The 22,828-nt window shown below is 44.0% G+C and overlaps 1 protein-coding gene across 1 annotated transcript in view; it reads right to left on the bottom strand.

Moving 5' to 3' along the window:
• Window positions 1-2,007: 2,007 nt before the first annotated feature.
• ERICH3 (glutamate rich 3) overlaps window positions 2,008-22,828 on the bottom strand; it is a 42,724-nt gene continuing 21,903 nt past the window's right edge. Inside the window, exons 12-16 of the mRNA XM_076338044.1 lie at window positions 21,599-21,817; window positions 13,707-14,210; window positions 8,002-8,148; window positions 2,630-4,866; window positions 2,008-2,140 (exon numbers count right to left, since the gene is read on the bottom strand). Coding sequence (XP_076194159.1) covers window positions 2,069-2,140; window positions 2,630-4,866; window positions 8,002-8,148; window positions 13,707-14,210; window positions 21,599-21,817 — 3,179 coding nt within the window. The 3' untranslated portion in view covers window positions 2,008-2,068. The remainder of the gene's footprint in view (window positions 2,141-2,629; window positions 4,867-8,001; window positions 8,149-13,706; window positions 14,211-21,598; window positions 21,818-22,828) is intronic.

Raw genomic sequence — 22,828 nt, 5'->3', positions numbered from 1 at the left:
AGTGATCAGTTATTAATACAAATGAAAACTCTGAAAAATGTAAATTACTGAATAGAACATGCTCTAAAGTTGTTTGCAGGAATGAAACTAGTTTGTGCCGTTCCCAGAGAAGCCCAAGGAGCCCAGCACACTGAAATATTTATAAAGAATGAGACACTCCAAGGATTCTTACCCTGCTTTTAAGACCAGCCAGTGCCTGGTAGCTATGGCAATATTTTGAATTGTTTAACGTATCAGTAATAGATGATCTAGATTAAAATAAACTGGTGTCCAACCAAACAAGTGCATGCACCACAACCAGGAGCGAGTCTGGCGTCACCGCAGCAGAGGCTGTGCTGCCCTGGCCGCACGGCAGGGCTGTGCCAGCAGAGGCCTGGCCTGGGGGCAGCCCACGGGGCTGGAGGTGTTTTCCTGCGGGGTGGCCCCTGCCAGCTTCCCGGGCGGCTTCAGAGAGCCCAAGGCACGGCGGGGCCACCTGGGAGGCTCGGCTGGCACAGCCCCGCCAGGCAGGCAGAGGGGTCGGTCGCACTTGATTTGTACAGCTGAGCCCACAAAACACTACAGAAAATTCCCAGCCAGAGAAACCCACCTTGTAGCATGAGCGCTTGTTTAAGACAGATGCACGCACCACCTGCAAGGCGCTCCCCACTGCAAACTTTCCAGGCGATGGCTGTGAAGATCACCACCTTGCATCCCTGCTAGGGATGCCAGAGGCTTGATACCTTCCAGGAGCTGGACTCGGAACAATCTTTCTCATACCGTGTCCATAGTACACAGCTGGCATTATTTTTCAGCTGGTGAAATGCATCTATTTAGCCTGTGTAATGTCACAAGGTATGATTTCAGCTGTGTAAGCCAGTAATGATACATCCGAGGCACAATCATCAGCATCCAGTGACAAGCCACTGAGAATACCTGACAGTTTGGGGAGTTAAAAAAAGCCTTTGTGATGAGCCAAAAATGAGTTTTGCCAGTGGCAACGCTATTAGATCGTTTGCTTTTCTCACATATGTTCAGTTTAACAATGTCTCCTTTTTTTCTTTTATTTGGTGCACATCTTGTTTTTCCCTAAGTGCCACCTACATTTTTTCACTCTGAAGTTAATTACTAACTAACAATGGATAGGAGAGCAGAAATTACCACGGGTAGCATATCCAAAACCATAAAATTATCCATTTTGATGGTTTTGCTTCTTACCAAAATTCCACCTGCTCAGATTACAGGCATACCCATGTTTTGAAAGTATTTTTTTTTTTTCAACAACATTTCAAAGTCCCAAGAACGCCCTGAAGTGTAGCCAGCAACAAGCCTGGATCCCCAAGGAGAGAGAAGCCCGCCCTGCATGTCCCCCACCCGGCAGCACAGGGCACCTGTGCACGCTGGAGGGCTCGCTTGCCTGTAACATGGGGTGGAGGCAGCCCACCAAGCTAAAAACCCCTGTGTGAGGCCGCTATTCCCCCCATGATCCTGCTGTTCCACATCTCGGCTGAACGCCCCCAGATGCTTTTATCAGAATCAAAGCATTAATGCGTGCAAGTGTCCTATGCACAGCAATGAAGACACAGCCCTGACTCACAATGAAGAGTTTGCAGTTCAGAAAAGCAAATGACACGCAGAAAAATGCAGTCGGTACATAGACACAGATACAGTCAAACATGGGCACTCTGTAAGACAAACTTCTTGTTCTACGGAAACACATACAGAACATCTATCCTCAGCCCTCCCTCCTGCCAGCCAGCAGAAGCAAGCGGTGCCTGGGGGAGGAGGGGAGATTCAGCCAGTCCAATATTTCTCTGTGTTTTAGGAAAAACAAGCATGACAGCTGTGGAGCAATCCTTGTCATTATTGTCTTCATAATTACGAAGGAGTGCTGTTTCCTGGGCTGGCATATACAGGCTTATTTCAGTTGTCTGCTGCACACTGAGAAGCTGTTCTAGTAAAACATGACAGATGGTTGTGGTACTTGTGGAGTAAAATAAAGGAGGAGTGAACATCCCAACCAGCACAAATCTACAGCAATTTGTGTAAATGTTGCAGGACACAGCACTGAAGGAGCTGCAGAAAAAGCTTAGAGGAGAGTTTCTTCCCCATCCTGGGGCTGTACCGAGTGCACGACGACTGCATCTGGGTTTACAACATCCTACAAAACAACAAGAAAAACATTAGCTTTACAGAAAACATGCTAAACTTTGAGCTACTGAGATACTGCTGTAACAGATTTCCTACAAGCAGATGCCAGAGTAACCAGAGAAGCTGAGTGCTGCCATTGACCTGGAGCATCAGAGCAGCGGGTGCTGCCGAGGCTCACCCACTGCCACCAGTGCCGGGCAGAGGAGCGGCACGCTGGGTGGCGGGAGCTGCTCTGCGCAGCCGGAGGGGCAAGACGACTGAGGGGCTGCGAGCATTAGCACCAGAGCAAAGATATTTGCAATGAGATTTTGGGAACGGGAAAGAATGCAGAAGCTGCCACCCAAAAGGATTTATCATCCCTTATCCCAGCTACCAGCAGCAGATTCTTAAGGAAAGTATAAGAAACGGGACGAAGTGGTGCACCCTCTGCTTCTGACAGGGACCAGTCTGGGGACTTGAATGGGCACAGGGGGCAGCGGCTAACCCACGCAGGACTCACCTCACAGGGACTGCGGCTCCTCTCGCCCGTATCATCGGCTCCCAGGGCATCTGGGCTCCCTCCTACGGGACTGTCCTTCCTCTGCTCCCTGACCCCAGAAGCGCTCCATGCACTCTCCAAGACACCTGCTAGCTCGCTCTCGCTCATGTTTTCACGGAGGCCTGGCTGTTCCCCCTCAGCTTTCACTCCTGCCTGCTCTGTCCCCTCCTGCAGCCTGTCCTTGCCCCGCACTGCCCCTGTCCCAGGAGCTGCCAGCTGCAGCTGGGTGCCCGGGCACAGCCCCTCGCCTCCTGCGGACCCTCTCCCCCTCAGCTCCCCTCCCCCATCCCCACGTGCAGGAGTGCTCAGGGAGGTTCCTGCAATCAGCTGCTCCCCAAGGGACGTTGCTCCACACGGTTCTCCATGCCATGGGGACACGAGACATGCTGTGTCCCACCCCCACTCTGCCTCGCCCCGGCCCTCAGCCCCCACCAGTGCTGGCCCCCTTCCCTCGCACCCCAGTGCTGCTTCCTGGTTCACTCCTCGCTCGCAGGTCACAGCTCCATCAGCCGCCCCTTCCCTGTCCCTCCCAGACTGCCCGGCTGCCCCCCTTCCCTCGGCTGACTCCCCCTCTGCTGCTGCCGCCCCCATCTCACTCTGTTCCCCCCACACTGCTCCTGTCACCCCCTCCCTGCCATCCCCAGCCACCATCACCTCCTGCCCTGCCGCCTCCCCCACCAGCACCGGCTCCCCTGCTGCTCCCTCAGCCAGAGCCCCTCGCCCCACCTGGCCGCCCACCACAGCACCAGCCACCACCCCTGCCTCCCTCACCCTGCTCACACACAGCCCTGAGGCAGGCAGTGCTGCTTCATCCCCCACCCCCTCACCAGGAGGCCTCTCCTTCCCTCTCTTTTTAGCACGCTCCAGTGATCCCTCCATCCCAGCTTCCAGCTCCCTTGGACCTGCTGCTCCACCCATGACCTCCTCTCCACCTCCTGACTCTGCTCTGGCTATCTCCACAGATACTCCTATCACCCCTCCATCAGGTTTTTCTTCCATTGCAGTCTCTGTCTTTGCTTTGCTGCCTAGATATGGGGTTTCACTCAAAAGTGCTTCTGCTGAGCCCTCCTCCTCCTCTGCTGTTGTGGTCTCCTCCAACTGAGATAACCCGTCACTTATGGGATCCATTAGAGGCACCAGTGCCTCCAATCCAGGTGCTACTTGCAACACGGGATCCTTGCCAGGCTCCACAGACTCCACTGCACCCTCTGCTCTCAGGAGAGAGCTCCCTTCTACCTCTGATGCCTTGCCAGTCTCAGATGTTGCTGCTCCTATGGCAGCTTTCCCTATCTCCATCCGCTCTTCCCCTGATGCTTTCAGCTGGGAAAACTCATTTGGCTTTAAAAAGTCTTCTCCTCCAGGCATTGCTTCTCCTGTGCAAATGTTCATATCCCCTAATGTTTCCAGGAGAGCCCCAGGCTTCTCCACAGCCTCCTCCCCTTCAGAAATGGCTTCCTCTACAGACTCTTCTCCTTCAGGGCCAACTACCTCAGCAATCCCTTCTTCTGCCAAGTTGGCATCCTCCACAGCCTCCTCTCCCTCAGACATAGCACCTGCCACAACACCCTTCCCTGTGAAACCTCCCTCCTCCACGGCCTCCTCTGCCTCAGACATTGTCTCACCCACCACCTCCTTCACTGGAAGCCCTGTCGCTCCCACAGCCTCCTTTGCCTTGGAGGCCTCCTCCGCAGCCTGTCTTCCCTCAGAGACCTCCCCAGCCGCCTCCTCCCCCTTGGACACCGCTCCATCTGCCTCCCTGCCTAGCAGTGCTCCTGCCCCTGCCGGCTCCTCTCCCCCAGGTGCCTGGTCTCCCAGTGCTGCCTCGCTCTCCGACCCCTCCATCAGAACTTCCTGCTCCCCGGGTGCCACCTCTGCACTAGACTCCATTCTCTTCCCTGTCCCGTTTGCTTTGGGATCTTCTTCTGCCATGGTGCTCTCCTCAGGTGCAGATTCCTCCACTGCCAGCGGACCCTCTGCCTGCAGCACAGCCACTGTGTCTTCCTTGGGCAGCAAATCTCCCGCCCATGCCATTTCTTCTCCTGCCTCTTCGGTGCAAGCATCACCTCCCTCAGCAACAAAATCTTCCTTCTCAAGTGCTTGTCTCTCCCCTACCATCTGCCCTTCTCGTACCACTTGTTCTGCTGCCGTCTGCACATGAAGTGTTCTTGTTCCTTCTGCCAAGAAAACTCTATCTGGTGCTATTAAGAAATAATCAAAACATTAGTTTTATGGAGAACTGTGTTAGTGTTAAGGCTGTTTTACAGGGTTATTATTAAAGATGCTATCTCTCCCAAGCAATGAAGGGACATCAGCATGGTGACAAGAAGAAAACTTGCTGTGCTGCTTCTCATCACGCACCTGTGCTCTGACTACGTTTCTAGTGCTGCTGTTGTGGCATCTGGCATAACTACTTTAAGCACAAATGCTGATGCATGACCAGCTTTCAACTCTGACAGTTCTGCCTGCCCTGCCTGCTCTCCATCCTTCCCTAACCTGCCTAGCAGGGAGCTCAGGTGTGTATATGAAATAGCTATAAGCTTGACAGTAACATTCAAAAATTCAGAAAGAGATGGTAAATTGCTCATGTAAAATACACACGCAGAGGAAGAAGAGTACTCAGCCGTCCATGTAAAACGGGTAATTGCTTCCCATGGATTCTGTAATTACACCAGGGGAATAATACACGGTTGATTCCTGCCCCCCTGGGAATTTAACAGCAATGCCCTCATTGAATTTGGTGCTCCAGGATCTGTCCCTGGGCAGGCACCCCCAGCAGTCTGTGCTGCTGCATCGGTGTTTTGTACAAACGTGGCAGGTTCCTATTCTTTAGAAAATGAGAAGTTTTGTGCCACTGCACGGAGCACAGAGCAATGTCTTTCCCAAGCTACCCTTTCTCAAACCGGGCAAAGGCTGTCTTGCCCCAAATCATCTCCCACTGTTTTTGACTTATTTTACCTTCTTGCACTACTGCTGCACTCCACAATCACTGCTTTTTGCTGCCTGCTTGGGCAACCGCCTGTGCAACTAGACCCCATCTCTGGAACGGCAGCCAGAGAAGACACCAGGTGACAAACAGGCCTGGAGGACACTGTTTGTCCGGCCCACCTCTGCCAGCAGAGTGGAGCTTGTGTCTGGTTTCCCACAACCCTTCCACCAGCCTTGCTGCTCCCCACTGTCACTCTGCCCTTCCTGCCCTTCAGAGCTGGACCTGATTCACTCACGGGGCAGGTCTGCTGCAGAGGAAAGCAGAAGGTGCACAAGGCAGCTCAAGCAGCTGCAGACAGTCAAGGAACCAGAAGAAGAAAGGACAGGCTGAGAAGAGAGTTTCCAGAGAGAGAATGGAGGTTGGCGAAGGAGAGGAGAGAGCCAGCAGGTTGTTTCCTCCCACCAGACCACACATCGCCTGAACCCTAGACCACACTTTAAAATTAAAAGCTCTACATTTTGCAATACGAGAAATCATGCCTTCATCCAAGACGCATCTTGCACCAGGTTTGTTGCTTATGTTTACTACTAGCTTTCTGTCCCTTATATTTCTAAAATTTTTCTTCTTTTATACAGTTATCAATCACTATCCTATTTTTACAGCACTCACACTGAAAATCCTACTTCCTGAATCTAGGAGAGCTCAGGCCCACTATCAAAATCAGTAACATGTAATCATTTAAAAAATTTCTAATGGAAGTTTTGGTACGAAATGAAAAAAAAAATCCCAAACTGTCATCCCAACTCAGAGTTAAATACTACTGTCTCCACAAAAGTATAGTGTCTGAACTGTCAAGGCGCTAATATTGGACTGAGTCTAATGTAATGGATTTTGCCAGTCCCTTTAAAATAGATGCTTTGTTCACTTGGTCTAAAAGAAACCAAATGCTGTGTTGTGCGTGGTATAGTCTACGTGTTCACCTGCTTCATTAGCAGAGAGAGGAGTTAATTTACTCTGGCTGCTGCTTACAAAGTATTCCCTTCTGTAAAGTGAGGTCTTGCATTGGGCAGGAATGATAACGGCAACTGTGAAGTTGCTTCAGCATTAAAGTATTCAAAATGAGGCACCGTGCAAACCTCAGAAGTTAACAACTAGGAGATTCCAGGCTTTCCAAAGACCACCTGCCAGGGAAGCAAACATGTTTCAACCCTAATTTGGAGGGACAATTGACACAGAAGTCAGGCTGCCCAGGAACTACATACTTTCTGTCCTGGTCTATGCATCAGAAACATAGATCCTTGTGAAGATCAACACATGAAGACTATTGGACTTTGAAATTAAATGTTATAGACAGTTGTTTGCGGTCGGCTGATGAGACCAAGGCAGAAACAATCTCATCTGAGAAAGAATTACCGAGAAAAAGACAATTACTGACAGACCAGAGATGAGAAGGAACCTCCAGCCTCCTGTATACACCTTCTGGATGAAAGACGACAACAAACCTTAAAAGACTATGTTCTTAGGCTACATAGAGGAAGACGATCAAAAGGCTCCCAGCTGACCAGAAAAAAAAACTTAGAACACCCTGGATTAATGTGCCAAAGTACAAGACAGTGCACAACTAGCAATTTAAAAACAACGTATACGACCTGTTCCTGCCAGCTGTTAGACTCTTAGAGGATAGAAGAAGAAAATGTAAGAGCAACAGTGCAGACTGAGGTCAGTTTTAACCTATAGTTTTCTCCTTTTTTCAGACTCATTGCTACTGTGGAGTAGACTCAACATTTACTTTCACTATGGCTCATTGCTGCAGCAGGATGGCTGGCTTTAATACCCCCTGTATAATATGCAAGGCTCTTCTGCCAGGCAGATCAAGTCTCCAGCAATAAACTGCTAGGGTTGCAAGGACCAGAAACATTCTTGGAGGGAACCAAGATCAAGCTGAAATTTCTTCACTGACAATTATGCCAACTGCTAACAGGGAGATGAGTTTGGGAGACGAACGGTACAGCACGGAGATCAAGTCTGCAGTTCAGCTTCATACCTAGTCTGTCAGTCCCATCCTGCCTGTCTTGACAATGCATTTCCCAAGGAGGCCCTGCACTACCTGGAAGCAAAAGGAAACTCACTAGATTCCTGCTTTCCACAGCTATTTTCTTGACTGGCAGCCAGTTTTTTCATGGCCTGGATTCTTTACCTAGGACCATTGTAACTGCCAAAAAAGCATTACTTATACATGACTACAGAAGACAGCTAGTCATCACCCAATTTTATACAAGTTAGGAAAGAAAAGAGCACAAGGAGGGCTTGATAGCCTAGAAAGGAAAGGCAAAGGGAAAACACTTCTATAAAAAGACTTCAGATGAATAAGATTTAATCCATGCCCCTGATCAACGGCCAACCTCACCTTCATTGGCATCACACTCTGTACTTATTACGTTCTCTTCTTCCTCATCTGCACAGGAATCACTAGCTTCAGGTTCAGAATTCACATGATGATCATTTCCAATTGCCTTTGCTATTTCTTCCTGGACTGGTTTCCAATCTTCAAAAACTATCACAAAGTTACAAAAGAGGAAGCAAGAAAGAGAAACCATTAAAAAGCAAAAGGGGAATAGAAGTCATCCAGCTATCTCAGCTTGGATTAAAATTTGAAATGTTAGGGCAGACCCGATTGGAGTCATATAAATCTTCACCAGCCATAAATTTTAAAGTAGATTAAAACCAAATGGAGACAACCATTAAAAATCCAAGGGAAAATTCATGCAGGAGCATCTATTGAAACATAGAGCGGCAATCTTCCACAACATTTTCACAAAACAGTGAGATTGCTTTTGTTAGGCAGTCTGAGGGGGGTTCAACGTACAAGCAACAACACTGTTTTATAGACATAAAATTGTTACTGTTCTTTGAATACTTTAAAAAAAAAAAAATTCTATGTTAAGCTCCCAACTACAGTTCTGATGATTCCGCAATTCCCCAAAGTAGCATAAGTGACTGAAGACATATGCTTATCTATAAATAAGTGGGGAAGTATTTTCTGCTCTTGTAAATGCAATGATTATGATGCTTCACAGTCAAGTCATACATTTGACATTATTGTTAAAATTGTGCTATCTGTTCCATTTTTGCTTTATGACTTGCCGGATGATTACGTGAATGGCTTTCAAGCTAGTAATACTAAACAACTTCTTTATGAGCAGTATTCCAGCCATGTACACAGTCCGATCCCTTCAGCATCTCCTCTGAGAGCTCTTCCCTCCAGTGACCCAGGTTTATCCCTTCAAGTTCCATCAGTTTTCTATATCTTTCCTTTTCTGATACACTTATTGGCTTAGTCTGTTACACAAAGAGCTTGCTAGTTTGCCACTGGTATGGATTGACAGCATAAAGTCAAATCTCGCACTTGGTTTTACTGCCAAATGGCCTCTGTTGCCAGTATACTGTGTCCATTAGGAACCACAGCCCTTCAGGTACATCTCTGAAACAGCTGCCCACTTTTGTTTGTGTTATGACTGTTAGTGTGAGACTTGATTAATTCCTGTTGCTGCTTGGATGGTGCCAGTGGTCAGATGTTTCAGACTGCTCCTCTGCAGTTTGGAACAATCATGTCTTTGACCGAAAGGGAGTAACTCAGTCAATTGCTTGTACTCGATACTTATGTCAAGAATAACTTTCAGATCATAAAGGAGACAATCACAACATTTCTAGATCTTATTACTGTATGTGACATGAAGCAGTACACTGGTCAGCTTCATCGTATGCAGTGGAAGTGCTGCAGAGACTCTTGTGCCAAGTTTCAGTTTCTAGATGTCTACAGACAAGTTCTACGTCAAGGCTCAGTGAGAACATGCACACTTTTCAATACCTTCACCAATGATCTTCCCAGAATCAGCCTATGGCATTTTATTTAGACAAAGTATTTTGTTTGAGAGTAAAGGAGCAGGGTTTCAGCCAGCGAGGAAAAAAGATCTGAATCCTGACTTGGCCTTCTGTTACAAAAATACAGAGCCTGAAACCAATTGCCACAACAAACCACTCAGCATGCTTCTGGCTAAATCATGACTCACAGCCTAGATAAAGAGATGTTATATGGTAGGATATCTTGACTTTCAAGCAACACCTTATTTCGATTTCTCTGAAAATAAAAATAAGGAGCCATGAGTAAAAAGCTAATGCTGCCACACTAAGGAACTGGCTGACTTTGGGCCACTCTGCAGTAGAGGATGTAATAAAGGTACCCAAAATTTTGGGCTTCATAAAGAATGGACAGGACAGAAGCAGTGAACCTGCTGTGACAGGAGCCTGAAGGGCTGGCAGTATCAGCAGATTCAAAACAGACTAGACAAACTCATGGACATCAGATGCATAAATGGATACCAAAGGATTGGCAGGCATTTTTTTCTAACAGCTATTATACAACAGATTGGAGTGCAGGAGAGCTACAAAATGAGTGAAGTTCAGAAAACAGAGGCTCTCGTGTTTGTGAATAGCATCTTCTCTTGCCACTGCGAGACACAGACTACTGTGAGAGATGTGCCTCTGGGCTGATCTGTCGGGCACTTCTGAAGTTACTAGGAGCTCTGCCAGAAGAAAATCAGTTGCATAAAAATAAGCACAATAAGACTAACCGACCTGGCCACTAGTCTTACCCAAATTGCCCACTTAACCCACAGAAATACTGTCTTGCCTCAAAACGTTTGTACAGGTCTTCTATGGATCGCTGTCACTTCTGGGCGTCATGTATTGAAATCACATGTACTTGCATGTGGCAGAATGTTCCCTCCAGCAATTTATTAAGAAAAATGGCTATCAATTCTTATGAGACTGATTTCTTTATACATGTAGCTGTGTGTATGGGATTTAATCTGCCTGCTGCTTCAGAGTCAGACAGGGCACTGAAAAGTCCAGGAGTGGGAGAGGTGGTGTTGCCACTAGCTTGCAGTGAGGAGAAGACTTAACACTGTCTTCCCCCGCCACAACCTTGCACTCTTCCCAAATCCCTCCCTCTCTCTTGCCAATGCACACCCTGTGCTCGCTCACCTTTTTCCTATGAGGTTGTTTTTTTCTACACTGTTGATTCTGTCTTGCTACTTGCCCTCGTATATGTTATTTTTCTTCTTTTTTTCACTTGTGTTTTTATTTTTTCTTCTTCTTCCTCCTACTTTATGCTTACACCCATCCTTCCTACCCCGTCAGTACCCTGCACCCACACAGCTCTGAAAAGAAATGTGAGAACATTTTTAAAAGACCATTTCAGTCTACAGTACAAAAGGCACTTGCTCAGCATGAATGCCTTTTTGCCTATACCATAGGTCCTAAAGGGCAGTGATGGCTTCACTCCTTGCTCTCACATTTCACCTGGGTGAAGCACTAAGATCTGCTCTGCAAGGAACCATGAAAGTTGAGCATTTATAAGGTTCCTCCTGGGACCCAGGAGATCCTGACAAAAGTCTCTGCGCAGTAGCGCACAACCTGCTTGAGTCATTCTGACATTTCAGCTCTGCAGAGAAGACAAGAAGCTTTCTGCTCCAGGACATCCCTTGGCTGCCTCACACAGAGGTACAGGCAGCACTTCCTTCGACTTGCTGAAATACCAAGTGCTTTGCTACGTATGGTGCATATATTTTCCTTTGACCTGGTTATAGGCCTGAAGTCTGACTAGCTGGCAGTTCCCATTCTTCACAGTTTACTGCCTGCGTAACATTTGACAAAAGGGAATTGACAGTCTATCAAAACAAGAGCCCAGGGAAGGATGACAAATACTGCTCACAATAATCCTCTCTCTTGAGATCAGCAATATGTCCTTGTCACAAAGAGCACAGCAAGATCAGAAAACGCGCAGCAGGAGCCCATCCCAGGTACTTCCATACTTCTGACAGATCCTGTCACACCACCAGTTGTGATTTGCCCAGACTCAGCCTGCAACTGAACAACCCCAGAGGAGTGTTTTGCACCTTTTGCTTTCTTCAGCATATACAATCTTCTCTGATAAATTAGTTCTGCGCTGTTAATGACAGCATTGGTTAGAAGAAATCCTGTCACGAGCAGAGCATGATGGGTCTCATTGGGGCAAAACCAAAACAGTGCTGTATCAGTCTCATCTAAACGCAGGCTGGACGGCTGATGAGAATGACCAGCCCTACAGAGAAGTTCATGTGAAAAAATCAGGGAGGCCCAAGAACAGACTGAGAACCAATTCTGCAATCGCAGTAAAGGACTGGGCTCTTTCAGCCCCCTGGGTGTCTCTGGAGGCTTTTAGCCCTCAGCCTTTTGGAGGACTGGAGTAGCAGGAGTTGTAACCATCTAGCATTTCTTTTAAGACTATAGACATCCTTAAATTTTTTAATTAGAATTTTTATCATGGCAGCAACTGTGCTAAGTGCCTAGAGGAAGCTAAGATTCCCATGTGACCTTTGTTACCCCACAATATTTCTTTAGCAGCTCAGTATATCTCAGAAAGGGTATTATCTTTTTCTATCATTGCTCTACACACAGTTCCTTGGCAATTCTTCATTTACTATAAAATTTACCTAGACGACTCCCATGTAGACAGGGAAAAATCTGTATGCAATTTAGGAAGTCGTTCCTATCTGTAATTTTTATGATTCGATGATTTTTCTTGTCCTTCCTTGATCTGCACTGTCCCTGAATCTCAGGTAGTCTCCTGGCAGCAGAGATGATGCAGGACTTGATTAAGATGTAAACGCTGTTACCTACATAACATTTGGACAATCTGTCTATATTTGATAGAGGATCTCTGTTCAAACCTAGAGCCATGAAACCATGTGTGTTGAATGTAAGCACGCAGGAATTTATGCTAATAAAGAACAATGCTATTGTCTTAGGCTAACTCGGTATCAGATTGATACCGGCTTGACACATTTGATTGGTCTTTCCTTGGTTTTGTATTACAGCGTAATATTCTGTCCTCTAGGTTTTTAAAGTCCTGTCTTCTTCAGTAGTTCTTACTCGACTCATCTGAACCTAGTGGTGAAGGTGCTTAAATTGAAGTTTCTTTCACACAAGTGAAGAGAGGGGTTTCAGAAGCAAACATCTTTGAAGACTTCAGCGCTATTCAATGAATAGTATGTTACTGTCTTTACTGTATCAATTCTGAATGCATAACAAAGCAAAAGCAATGCACAAGACAGTCAAAGTAACCCAGCAGCAACAGACTTGCAAAGCATTAAGCACCAGCATTCAAATTGTTTATTCCACACATGGCTATCTTAGATAGATGCACTACAGTGAACAGAAAGCAATAGAAACAGAACCAAAAATTTCTATTGAGGTAAAGGAAAAGCATTCTACATTCCACTGCAAATCCAGCATACAGAAGGACAACTGGAAATTTCATCTACGATGCCTTGCGGCTCTCCTTTACGTCAGCACCAGTGCAGACGACTATTCTTTTACACTGCCTGATTTAACAGCATCCAAGACACTTCCCCCATGACCTGGATGACACTGCAAAGCAAGGGCTTACATTTTGTCCCATTCCCCAGATATAATAATGCAAAGCCTTGCTCACGTGGCCAACCTTTTATAAATTGCCCGTTATCCATAAAGGTAAGGTTGAAACTGCAAGATGCCCATTTTATCAACAGTAAAAACAAGGTGTCACACAGCTAACTGATTTGCTCTTTGCCAGCAAATCCATGACAGAGTGAAGCAACACAACCATGGATCAACTGACGTAGTTCTGATCTTCATCTGCTGCACCATGATTCACATGGTAATTTTTGGTGTTCTTTTTGAATCCAGTATTTCGACATTATAAACAGAGTCCCCTAATCTGGCATACAGATTCTCCTATAGGTAATAAATCATGTTTGGATTTTATAATAATTGCATGATATGTGAAACCCAACTACTGGAGTAAAAAAGAATAGCCAAAGCCTTACACCGGAAACACTGGAAAAGAAACAATTAACCAAGGTTACATTCTGGGTGACTATTTAGCTCACAGCAGTACAAGAGTATTCTAGTAGCTTGAAAACAGTCCAGCAACTGCATTCCCCATGCTGCACCACGACTTAGTATAAAGGCAAATACAGTAACACTTGCATGCACTAGTCACTCACAGTTGTGCAGAGGGACTGTACTCACCACCTCCTTCATCGCTCTGAGGAGACTCTTCATTGCTATCTTCCACTTCTGTCATATTGCTTTCCAAAGGCACTGGAAGACTTTCCTCCCCATCATCCCTCCTGGTGCTTGCATTTTTCTCCCCATCTTCCTCTATGTTACTTTCTACTGACCCAGCCTGTTTGAGTTCCCCATTAACTTCAGGACTTTGATGCTGTATTGCCATTATATTGTCATGAAAAATTCCAGTATCTTCCCTTGCTGTTAGATCTTCTCGTTTTGCCTTTTCTGCTTCATCTATTCCTTCCTTTTCCAGTGCAAAAGTTTCCTGATCTTCCTCCAGTCTGAGCAGTTTGTTCTCCCCGTTCTCATTTCCATATTGTGCATGTGGTGCATCATCAGATGCTCTTTTGATATTATACTCCTCTTTGCCTTTAACGTTGTCTTTCATCATTTCAGCAAGAGAGTCATCTTCACTGCTACACTGAGTACTGACGGATGAGAGGGAGTGTGCAGGCCTCCTACCTAGAAATAGCAAACATAATTTTGTTTTAGTATTTGTCACTAAAACGTCTGCATTCATTGGCCACGAGTTCCCTTTGCTATGCACAAAGGGACAGACGCTCATCTGATATCAATCTCTGAATTACACCATCTGAGGATGTCATGACAAAATTCCAGTAAGTGTAATAGAAGAACATTGCCCAGAGGTATCAGTGTTAAAATCAAAGCCATTTAACGTTTTTTTTTCTGAAAATGGAAATTAACCAGATTAGCTCCATCAATCACACAGAAATACACCTCCAAAAACACCTCTACATATGACTCAGACAGGTTTTAGAATAGTTTCTTGAGCTCCATTTGATAAAAGATTTCAACCATAGCAACAGTCCGTTAGTGCACTCCTGTTATCTCAGTAAGTATGATAAAGATCTCCAAAATCATGTGTAAGCTATTCAAGTTGAACTGGAGATGAAGTTCACTGTCCTCTCTAAAAAAACATACAGGGACCATGATATGAAATTCATAAATGGAAAATTTGAGGGGGAAAAAAAAAAAGCAATAATCCTTCATCTAACATTTAGCTGAACAGTAGAGCTTACTGCTACACAGCATTGCTGGTGTCCAAAGTTCATATGGGTTCAAGAAGAGATTAGTCAAACTCAAGGAAAAAAAATCCAGTTAGGCCTAATAAGTAAAAGGGACCACCCTTGACACCAGCTAATTACAGCTGTGGGAAGAAACGGTGGGGAAGCAGCACAGTATTCTTGCCCTTCTATTTTTCCTAGGCATTTGCTGCTGGCCAAAGGCCAGAGGTAGAATTTGGACCCACAGTCTGTCCCTGAACAGCTAATCTCAGAGCCACGGGAGCCAATCTGTGACGCATTATTTCTTCCTGCAGCCACAGTCTTCCAGCAGCCTCTATGCCTCTTCTTCCTCTGTGGATCTGAGGAAGGCTCATTGCAATCTTTTTGTAATATCTAAATTATCCTTTTCATCTGCAATGTATTACAAAAACTTTGCAGGACTGCTTTTAAAAGAACCTCAAAAATGGAAGCTAAAACTTCCCTAAAATACGTCAACTACTCCCATTAATTTTAAAACAAGAACAAAGAAAGTGTGTTTGAATGGAAACTGCAATTCTAAATTAATGGACTGCCTTGTATAGATGCCAGACTGTCAATTCAAGAAAACTCCTCAATTTTCCTTAAAAGTAGCCAAGGAAAAGGAACAGAATGCAACTCCACCTCCCAGCATGCTTGAGCGGTGGTGTGAGGAAGCTGCCTGCATCTCTGGGGAAGTTATTCAGGCGTACGCTCATTCTAACTCCGACACGTTCACAGAGACTGGCAGCAAGGATAATGAGTGGTACCAAATGTGAGGTGGGCGTCCACCCTCTAGGATCTCTACTGCAACGGATTTCAGGCACAAATTACTGGACAGCCACCACCTGGTAATGACTCTCAGTTCCTTCCAGTCTTCACTGGACTTGCACCTGTGTTCTAACGGTAGGTACGTTTAGACTCCCAGAAAACATCATCACTCCTAAAGACACTTATAAGAATATAAACAAGCAAGTTCAGAGACAGAACAACTTAAATGTGCAGTTTACATATTGTACTATGGGAATTGCCCGTGATTCTCTCCAATTTATTCACAGGGTTATGGTCCACAAGGATTTGAATGCCAAGGTCTCTCTTACATGCTCTTTATTTATGTCCGATTCATAATATTGTATGCAAAAGTAACATCTTTGGCACCTCAGTTATCTGGATATTACTGTAAAACTCTATATGCTGGCTGAACTGACCCAAGAGGCCTAATGAATTCAGACACTCTTGAACAAGTGCAATGATATACTGAACTAAGATGAGACAAAATCTGTCCACAGCATGTACTCGTAAAAATCCAGATCCCATTGCTATCAGCATGTTAGTTCTACTATAGCAGCACTCATAGGTTACAAGTGGATTAGTGTACTGAGTACTGAAACACAAACACATAGTGACCGTGCTCAAAAGCTTGCTATCCAAAATCTTGGTCTACCAACACTAACACATGCTTAATTGAAAGCAAGTGAGTTGTTCTTTGAAAAAATCACAGGTCCAAGGCTCAGCAGATGAATTCAAGGCACAGTAAATGTACAGAGCACATGGAATTTCAGGTCACAAGGAGATGAAAGTTGAAGCTAGCAACAATTAAAGTTAAATTACACAGAAACATGTGGTGTGGGTAATCTCCAGGTGGTCACAGGTTTATGTTTGCCTCTAGGAGCCTGACAGAAAGGAAGCTTGCACTACCAGTGACCAACACACGCAAGGTAGGGACAATCTGTATCAAAAGAAATTTCATACAATAAAAAAATTCACCTCCACTTCAAAAATTCACCTAACAACAAAATAAAAACAAAAAGAAGAAGAAAAAAATAACAGGGATGGAAGCAGGACTTTCCTAAATGTTTTAGCTGGCCACCTAGTTGTGTATGTACATACCACAGAGGAGCAGAGTGATTTCAGGGGTCTGAGCAGCCATGGAAATTAACAGCAGCCACAGGGGTTCAATAACATTGTAAATGAAATCACTTACTTATGTGCTGAAAGACAAATTCAAGAGCTGAACTGTAGGTAACAGATCTAAAAACCAGCACAGCTCTGTCATCCTCTGCAAGCCAAGAGAAAATGAGTTACTATCACTAGCATGATGCCCCACTAACACTTCCCACAAAGACCCATTTTACCAGATCAAACTAGTAAATGTCCATGTTGACTGACTCCAGGAGACATGTGAATAACAAATTCACAGTTTTAACCTTGACATCTCAAACTGCAGACGCCAAGTCACAGGGTGTTTGTATAACTGAGGGTTTGACAACTCACACTCAGTTGCAAGCCTTGCCCGTCCAGAAGGCAACACAGTTTTAAAGCAAGGGGAAATGGGGCATACCTTTGAGCTAAGAGATACAACAGGTAAGTAACTCCCAAAACAGTTTTCATGGGCCCAACATTATTTAATGAAGATGAGAGCTAGAAACAGTATATATAGATGGCAGTAGGGCTACTTTGAATGCACACTACAAGTACATCTACACTACCAAAGAGGGAAGGACCAAGGTTTGACTTGCTGTAATCTGTTACAACTCCAGGATCACACATCCACATCCTACCTCAGCTGGCAATGAAGTTCATGCTAGTTCCCAGATCCTCGGCATGCACTCTGCGTGCATAGCATTAGATGCTGGAGGATCTTGCATGCACGCTGCAAGGGGGCCTCAACCTCAATTCCACCTCACAGAAAAGAGCATTGAGGACATCAGTGGTGCATTTTTGTGTGCTGTACTTGACTGCATGAGTAGATGCAAAACAAATCTGCACCTAAAATGAACTCATCTCGTGGACTAAATTGCTAATGTAATAACACCCTATTTATGCTAGCCCTGTCACCAATACCAAACTCTGCAAGGTGCACTGTGGAACATTGAACTTTACACCTCAGCAGGGCCTTGCATTCAATATTGAAAAAGATACAGTCACGGAATTTCACAGAAGTTAGGCACTCATGTGGAAGGGAGAAGAGGAAGAATTCCTTCTCTAACTGTGGCTTCCGCTCATGTGCCATCCGTATGCCAGAACTGTAATTCATGCAGAACAGCATGTTCAGAAAAACATCTTGTACAAAGAAATCTTACAACCACATTTTAAAGAATCCCACTCAGAGTACCACTCCTCCACCATTAGAAAATTCAAGGGGCTGAGCAAGGGAGTTCCTTTACAGACGTTTCCCCTGAGACAATATATTAATTTCTAGATCTCTCTGTCACAACTAGATACATTAGGGAAGTGGCAATTCAGGTAAGTAGAAAAGAGGTGGATATTAAGGAGGTATATGGATTCAGTTATAAGAGAAAAACTACGTAGGATTTGGGAAAATGATGACTCAGGCAGGGGATATGCTGTCTTGGAGAATTTGTAAATGTAAACATAAAGAAGGGAAAATGACTGCTTAAGGATGTGCAAAAAGGCAAAACTAAAAACAATGGAGTTAAATTAAAGAAAAATCTGCTTCATAATGAATATCCAGAAAAATCTTCCACTGTTGAGACCTATTAGGCACTTTAATAATCTCCTAAAAAAATGGAACCAGTACTTGCTATTAAAGTTGCTTGAAATATTCCCATGCAGACTATTTTCAGAGAGTAAGGGTCCTTCATTCAAACAGAAAGCTCTTCTTGTCCTCAAAATTACCAATTAATTCTTATTTTTCATAAATTTATTATTACACCTCAGTTGGGAAAAGCCCACATCTTTTTTATCCCTTCTCTCCACCTCTTCTGTTCAGTGGTGGAAAAAAAAAGTAGAAAGATTTCATTACAAAGGGGAAAATATCAAAAATCAACAAATAGGAAACAGGAATAAAAAAATCACAGGCATTTTGTGTTCAATGTACCAATGCCTAGAGTAGTTAACAAAAACAATGCAAAAAAGTTACCATTTTCTTTAAAGGATTAAAAACAAATCTGGATAGAACTAGATGAGGACTCCATGAAGTAAACAGTAAATAGATATTTGGGAGATGACAAATCCTTCCTACAACAAATTTCCTATTCCTGCAGAAGGAAATGCCCTGCACCAGTTTGGGTTCCACTGTTTACTGTTTGTAAACACATTCTGTGCAAGTGCAAAGGAGTAGATACCAACTGGTTTCTGAATGCTTCTACCGCCCCGAGCATAGAAATCTCCTTGAAGATTAATCACTACAGCCAGAACAAAAAGATCATCCCGACCTTCAAACTTAAATGCAAAGTCCCTAGAAATCCAACATTGCAGTGATCTGAAATGTCACCCAAAGCTAGCAGTAACCTTAAAACATCCTTATCTAATGTTACAGTCTACCATTTACTAGTGCTAAATAAGGACTGCAGAACTCCTTTAGGCTTCCTGCCCTGAGAAAATAGATGTTGGAAGCGCTGCCTCTCTTGTTGACAGTCATTTACACCTACAGGGAGCAGTCAGAGTTCAGAGCACAGAACAGATGCCTTCACAATATAACCAACGATCACGAAAAAGGCTTTTCCACCGGTATCCCTAGCTCCTAATCCACGCCTCTTCCATTATTTATTGTACTTACATATTTAGACTTCTAAAAGCCCCTTTAGGTCCCCATCCAGTATTTGGGTAACCACTCCTTATACTAAAATACCAAATGTCAAATTAGAATATGACCTTTCTCTTCCTTACATCCTCAGCAAACACAACAGGGAAAATGAAGTAAAGCCAGTTTCTCTGCTTCCTTTCTCCAAAAGTCACGGAGAAAAGGTTAAGAAGTCACAGCTCTTGTGGGCCAAAGGGAAAACTGTCTCCAAGTCATGAGCTTCTCAAGAAGCACCTTTGAAAACAGCTTCCCTCATTTCCACGGAGGCAATGCTGCTCAGCACCGGACACCCATGGCCCACTGCTGATTGCCAGATGAGATGCAAGTAATAACTGATGCATACTCTATTAGTGTGCTGATGTAAAAGATAGAAGCAGCAAATCAGGCTGCTAAGAAAGAAGAATAAACCTGTCTTATTTAAAACCACAGAGAACGTAAATGATTTAAACACATGTCCTGAGCTCCTGCAGTGAAGGAGAACAAAGCAAGCCATGGCAAATACAAATTGAAAAACATTAGCAGTGCCTGCCAGCTGATCAGTAAGGAGCCCCTGCCTAGATGACTAGCTGCTTTACACTGTTAGTTGCTGATGTTCAATGTCCATATTTCAAGATTTGGTGGCTTCCCAACAGCCTTTTCTCCTCATCATAGAAAAATTTATATTGAATTAGTGAGTTTTGGTGCATGCAGCAGTATCACACCCCAGTACAAAGAAGATGAATAAGGGTGGCCCTTAACGGAGGCCTTAATGCATAGGTAGCCATGAAAGGCCCTTACAGTGAGCTGTTCCTTTACACCTATGCACACCTATGCATCCACACACTTTCACTTGATCATCGCACACTGGTAGAGCTTGAGAAGCAGCTGATTAAGGTCATGAAAAAGTTAGTAATGCCATACACTAACAAACAGAAAAGAATGCTTAATTGTACTGATTATTCACGAATCACAAGCTATTTCTGATTATCAAGAGAAAACAAAAAATTAAGATTCTTTTTGATCACTGCAATGATTTTATAAGCCAGGATGTTCCAAACCTGATTTGAATTTCTGTTGGATTTTATACTTTCTATAAAAAGACTGGATCTTTCTTGCAGCTGCAACCTTTTCACAAGCAGCTGTGTTATGTTTGTTTAATTCACCTAGAAGTACAAATGTGAAAGTAAAGTTTCCATTTAACTTGAGAAACAGTTTGCACAATGGGACTGTCAAACGTAAGGAAGATAAAGTAATTCATTTTAAAACAGCAGTAAAAGGAGAAATCCTGGTATATTATGACAAGCAAGACATACGTCAGCTCAGGACCTAACAAAGCCATAGAGGAGAATTGTTAGAAAGAAATAAAACACTGTGCCAGAAGGAAGAGGCAGTTCAGTTTTGGCTCATTCACCACGTGGCGGATGGAGTTCTATTGTTTGTCTGATAAATGAAAAATTGCCTGCAAGTTTTCTGTGGGATTATTTATGAAGGTGCATGGCTTGGACTGCATGAAGGCCAATAGTTAAAACACTAGACATTAAAAGTGCCGATCTAAAAAACTGAATGACAGAAAACGCGACTTACTCTACAAAAATTTATTCCAGAACAGTTTAATCTTTCTGAATTAATAATGATAGTCTTGGACACTTCACTGCACACTTTTGTACCTACATTTGGATCAAGAATCACAGACTCAGACTCTCACTCATTCACAGCCAGACTTGAACAAGGACCCTCACAAACTGCCTAACTGCTGCAAGTAGAATGGACGCTGATGACGTTTCCTCCCTGAGCCAGGACAGAGTCAGTGATGTACCAGAGGACAAAGCTGAGGTTCTGATTATTCAGGGCCATTAAAGACAGCACTTCTAAAATACAAGGTGGTATGTTGGGCTTCCTGGTGACTTCTCAGATAAAAGTGTGTAACCTCAGCAGGTGTAAGTGGTCATAGCTTCTCGGGTGTCGGTGACCACTGACATGAAGCGCTGATCTGCCCCAAGGATTTAGAGCTAATTTGCTGACTGGTTCCATCTCCATTTCTGCAACTAAATAGTTCAGCAATGTCTGCTGTGAGCTGGCACGTGCTTACATTGCCAGTGGGTTTGGCTTTATTTCAGTGACAGGTGGTAGAATTAATAAGAACAGATAAAATAGCTATCTTTTACCAATTCAGTAGGAATTGCATGGCTTTTCCTATGCAGACTCAACATATGTACTGGACATGCACAAAGTGTAAAACATGCATCAGGTCAACTTCTCTAAGCCTCCTTATGAAAAAAACTAACCTTGTTTATCATCCTCTGAGTCACTGTCAGAACATCCAGCACTTTCATCTTTGTCACTGTCAGAGGCCTGCAGTGCCTTCTGTGATGAGTTTTTACTCTCCCTTTCATAGTCCAAGTTATGTTTTTTATCACCTGAGGATGACTTTGACATTCCATTCATTCGATCACCAGTCTGTCCCTCTTCATTAACTTCTCCACCTGCTTCAAAATCTTCATACTCTAAAATAAAAGAATCATACTGTGAGACAGGAAACAGAATTCACAACTAATAAAGTTCTTTTTAAGCAGACAGAGGTTAACTTCATTAACCTCCTTTTGCCTTTGCATTTGCTCAGTCTTTTTAAAGCCATGAGAGAATCTAAGACCACAGATACGAATCGTAAGGGCACGTTATCATAAAAAAGCATCATGTTCTTCATAGATAGAGTAGCAAAAATGCAATAAAGCTACTGAATGATGCATCAAGTATGATTAATACATTAAAAACAAAACAAACAAAAACATTAGCCACTGAAGGGACTAGAAAAAATAAGAGCTGGGCAAACTCAGAAATAAAATGCAAGACAGTGTCATTACAGGAGAAAAACTTGTTGCGATGAAAAAAAAATACGAGCAATAGAGAAAGCTGGAGAAAGGTAATACATTGTAGCGCAAACTAAGATAAATGTGGATTGACATGGCTAATTAGCAAATAAGTGGCTTACAAACTAAATGAATTAATTAAATCCAGCCAAAGGGTGCTGTGGAGGAACATTCTGTTATCACACTGTTCTAATATGCTCATTCAGGTCCCAGGTGAAATCCTAGTACAAATGAAGCTTACAGCAGAATTACCATTCTTACATCAACATGGTCTGGATTTCATCCCAGGCTACTAGCCCGAGAAGTTGTAACATTTGATAGGTAACTTTGCTCAGGTCTATAGGTAAAGACTTTCTTCATGCATATGCATTGAAGAATCCTTCCCTTTCCAGCCAAGGCTGCACTATTTAAAATCCCAGGCACCAGCATGCACAGCGATGTCAGTGATTGCCATTTAAAATTCAGTAATTCCATTGCTACCACTAGCTCACTACACATGCAGCAGAGAGGCAACAAACCTAAATTGTGAAGGAGAGCTGTCACTGCTGACACACCAGCTGCCCCTCGTGGCCATAATTTCTCACCTTTCAGATTTTATTGCTCACCTCTCTTTCTTTCCATCAGTGCTTCTAAAGTACTGAAAGTGAC

This window comes from Aptenodytes patagonicus, chromosome 5 (genome assembly GCF_965638725.1).
Source record: "Aptenodytes patagonicus chromosome 5, bAptPat1.pri.cur, whole genome shotgun sequence".
In the NCBI taxonomy this organism is placed as follows: Eukaryota; Metazoa; Chordata; class Aves; order Sphenisciformes; family Spheniscidae; genus Aptenodytes; species Aptenodytes patagonicus.
Note: the sequence above shows the minus strand (reverse complement) of the source record. Positions and strands in the feature narration are given on the sequence as shown.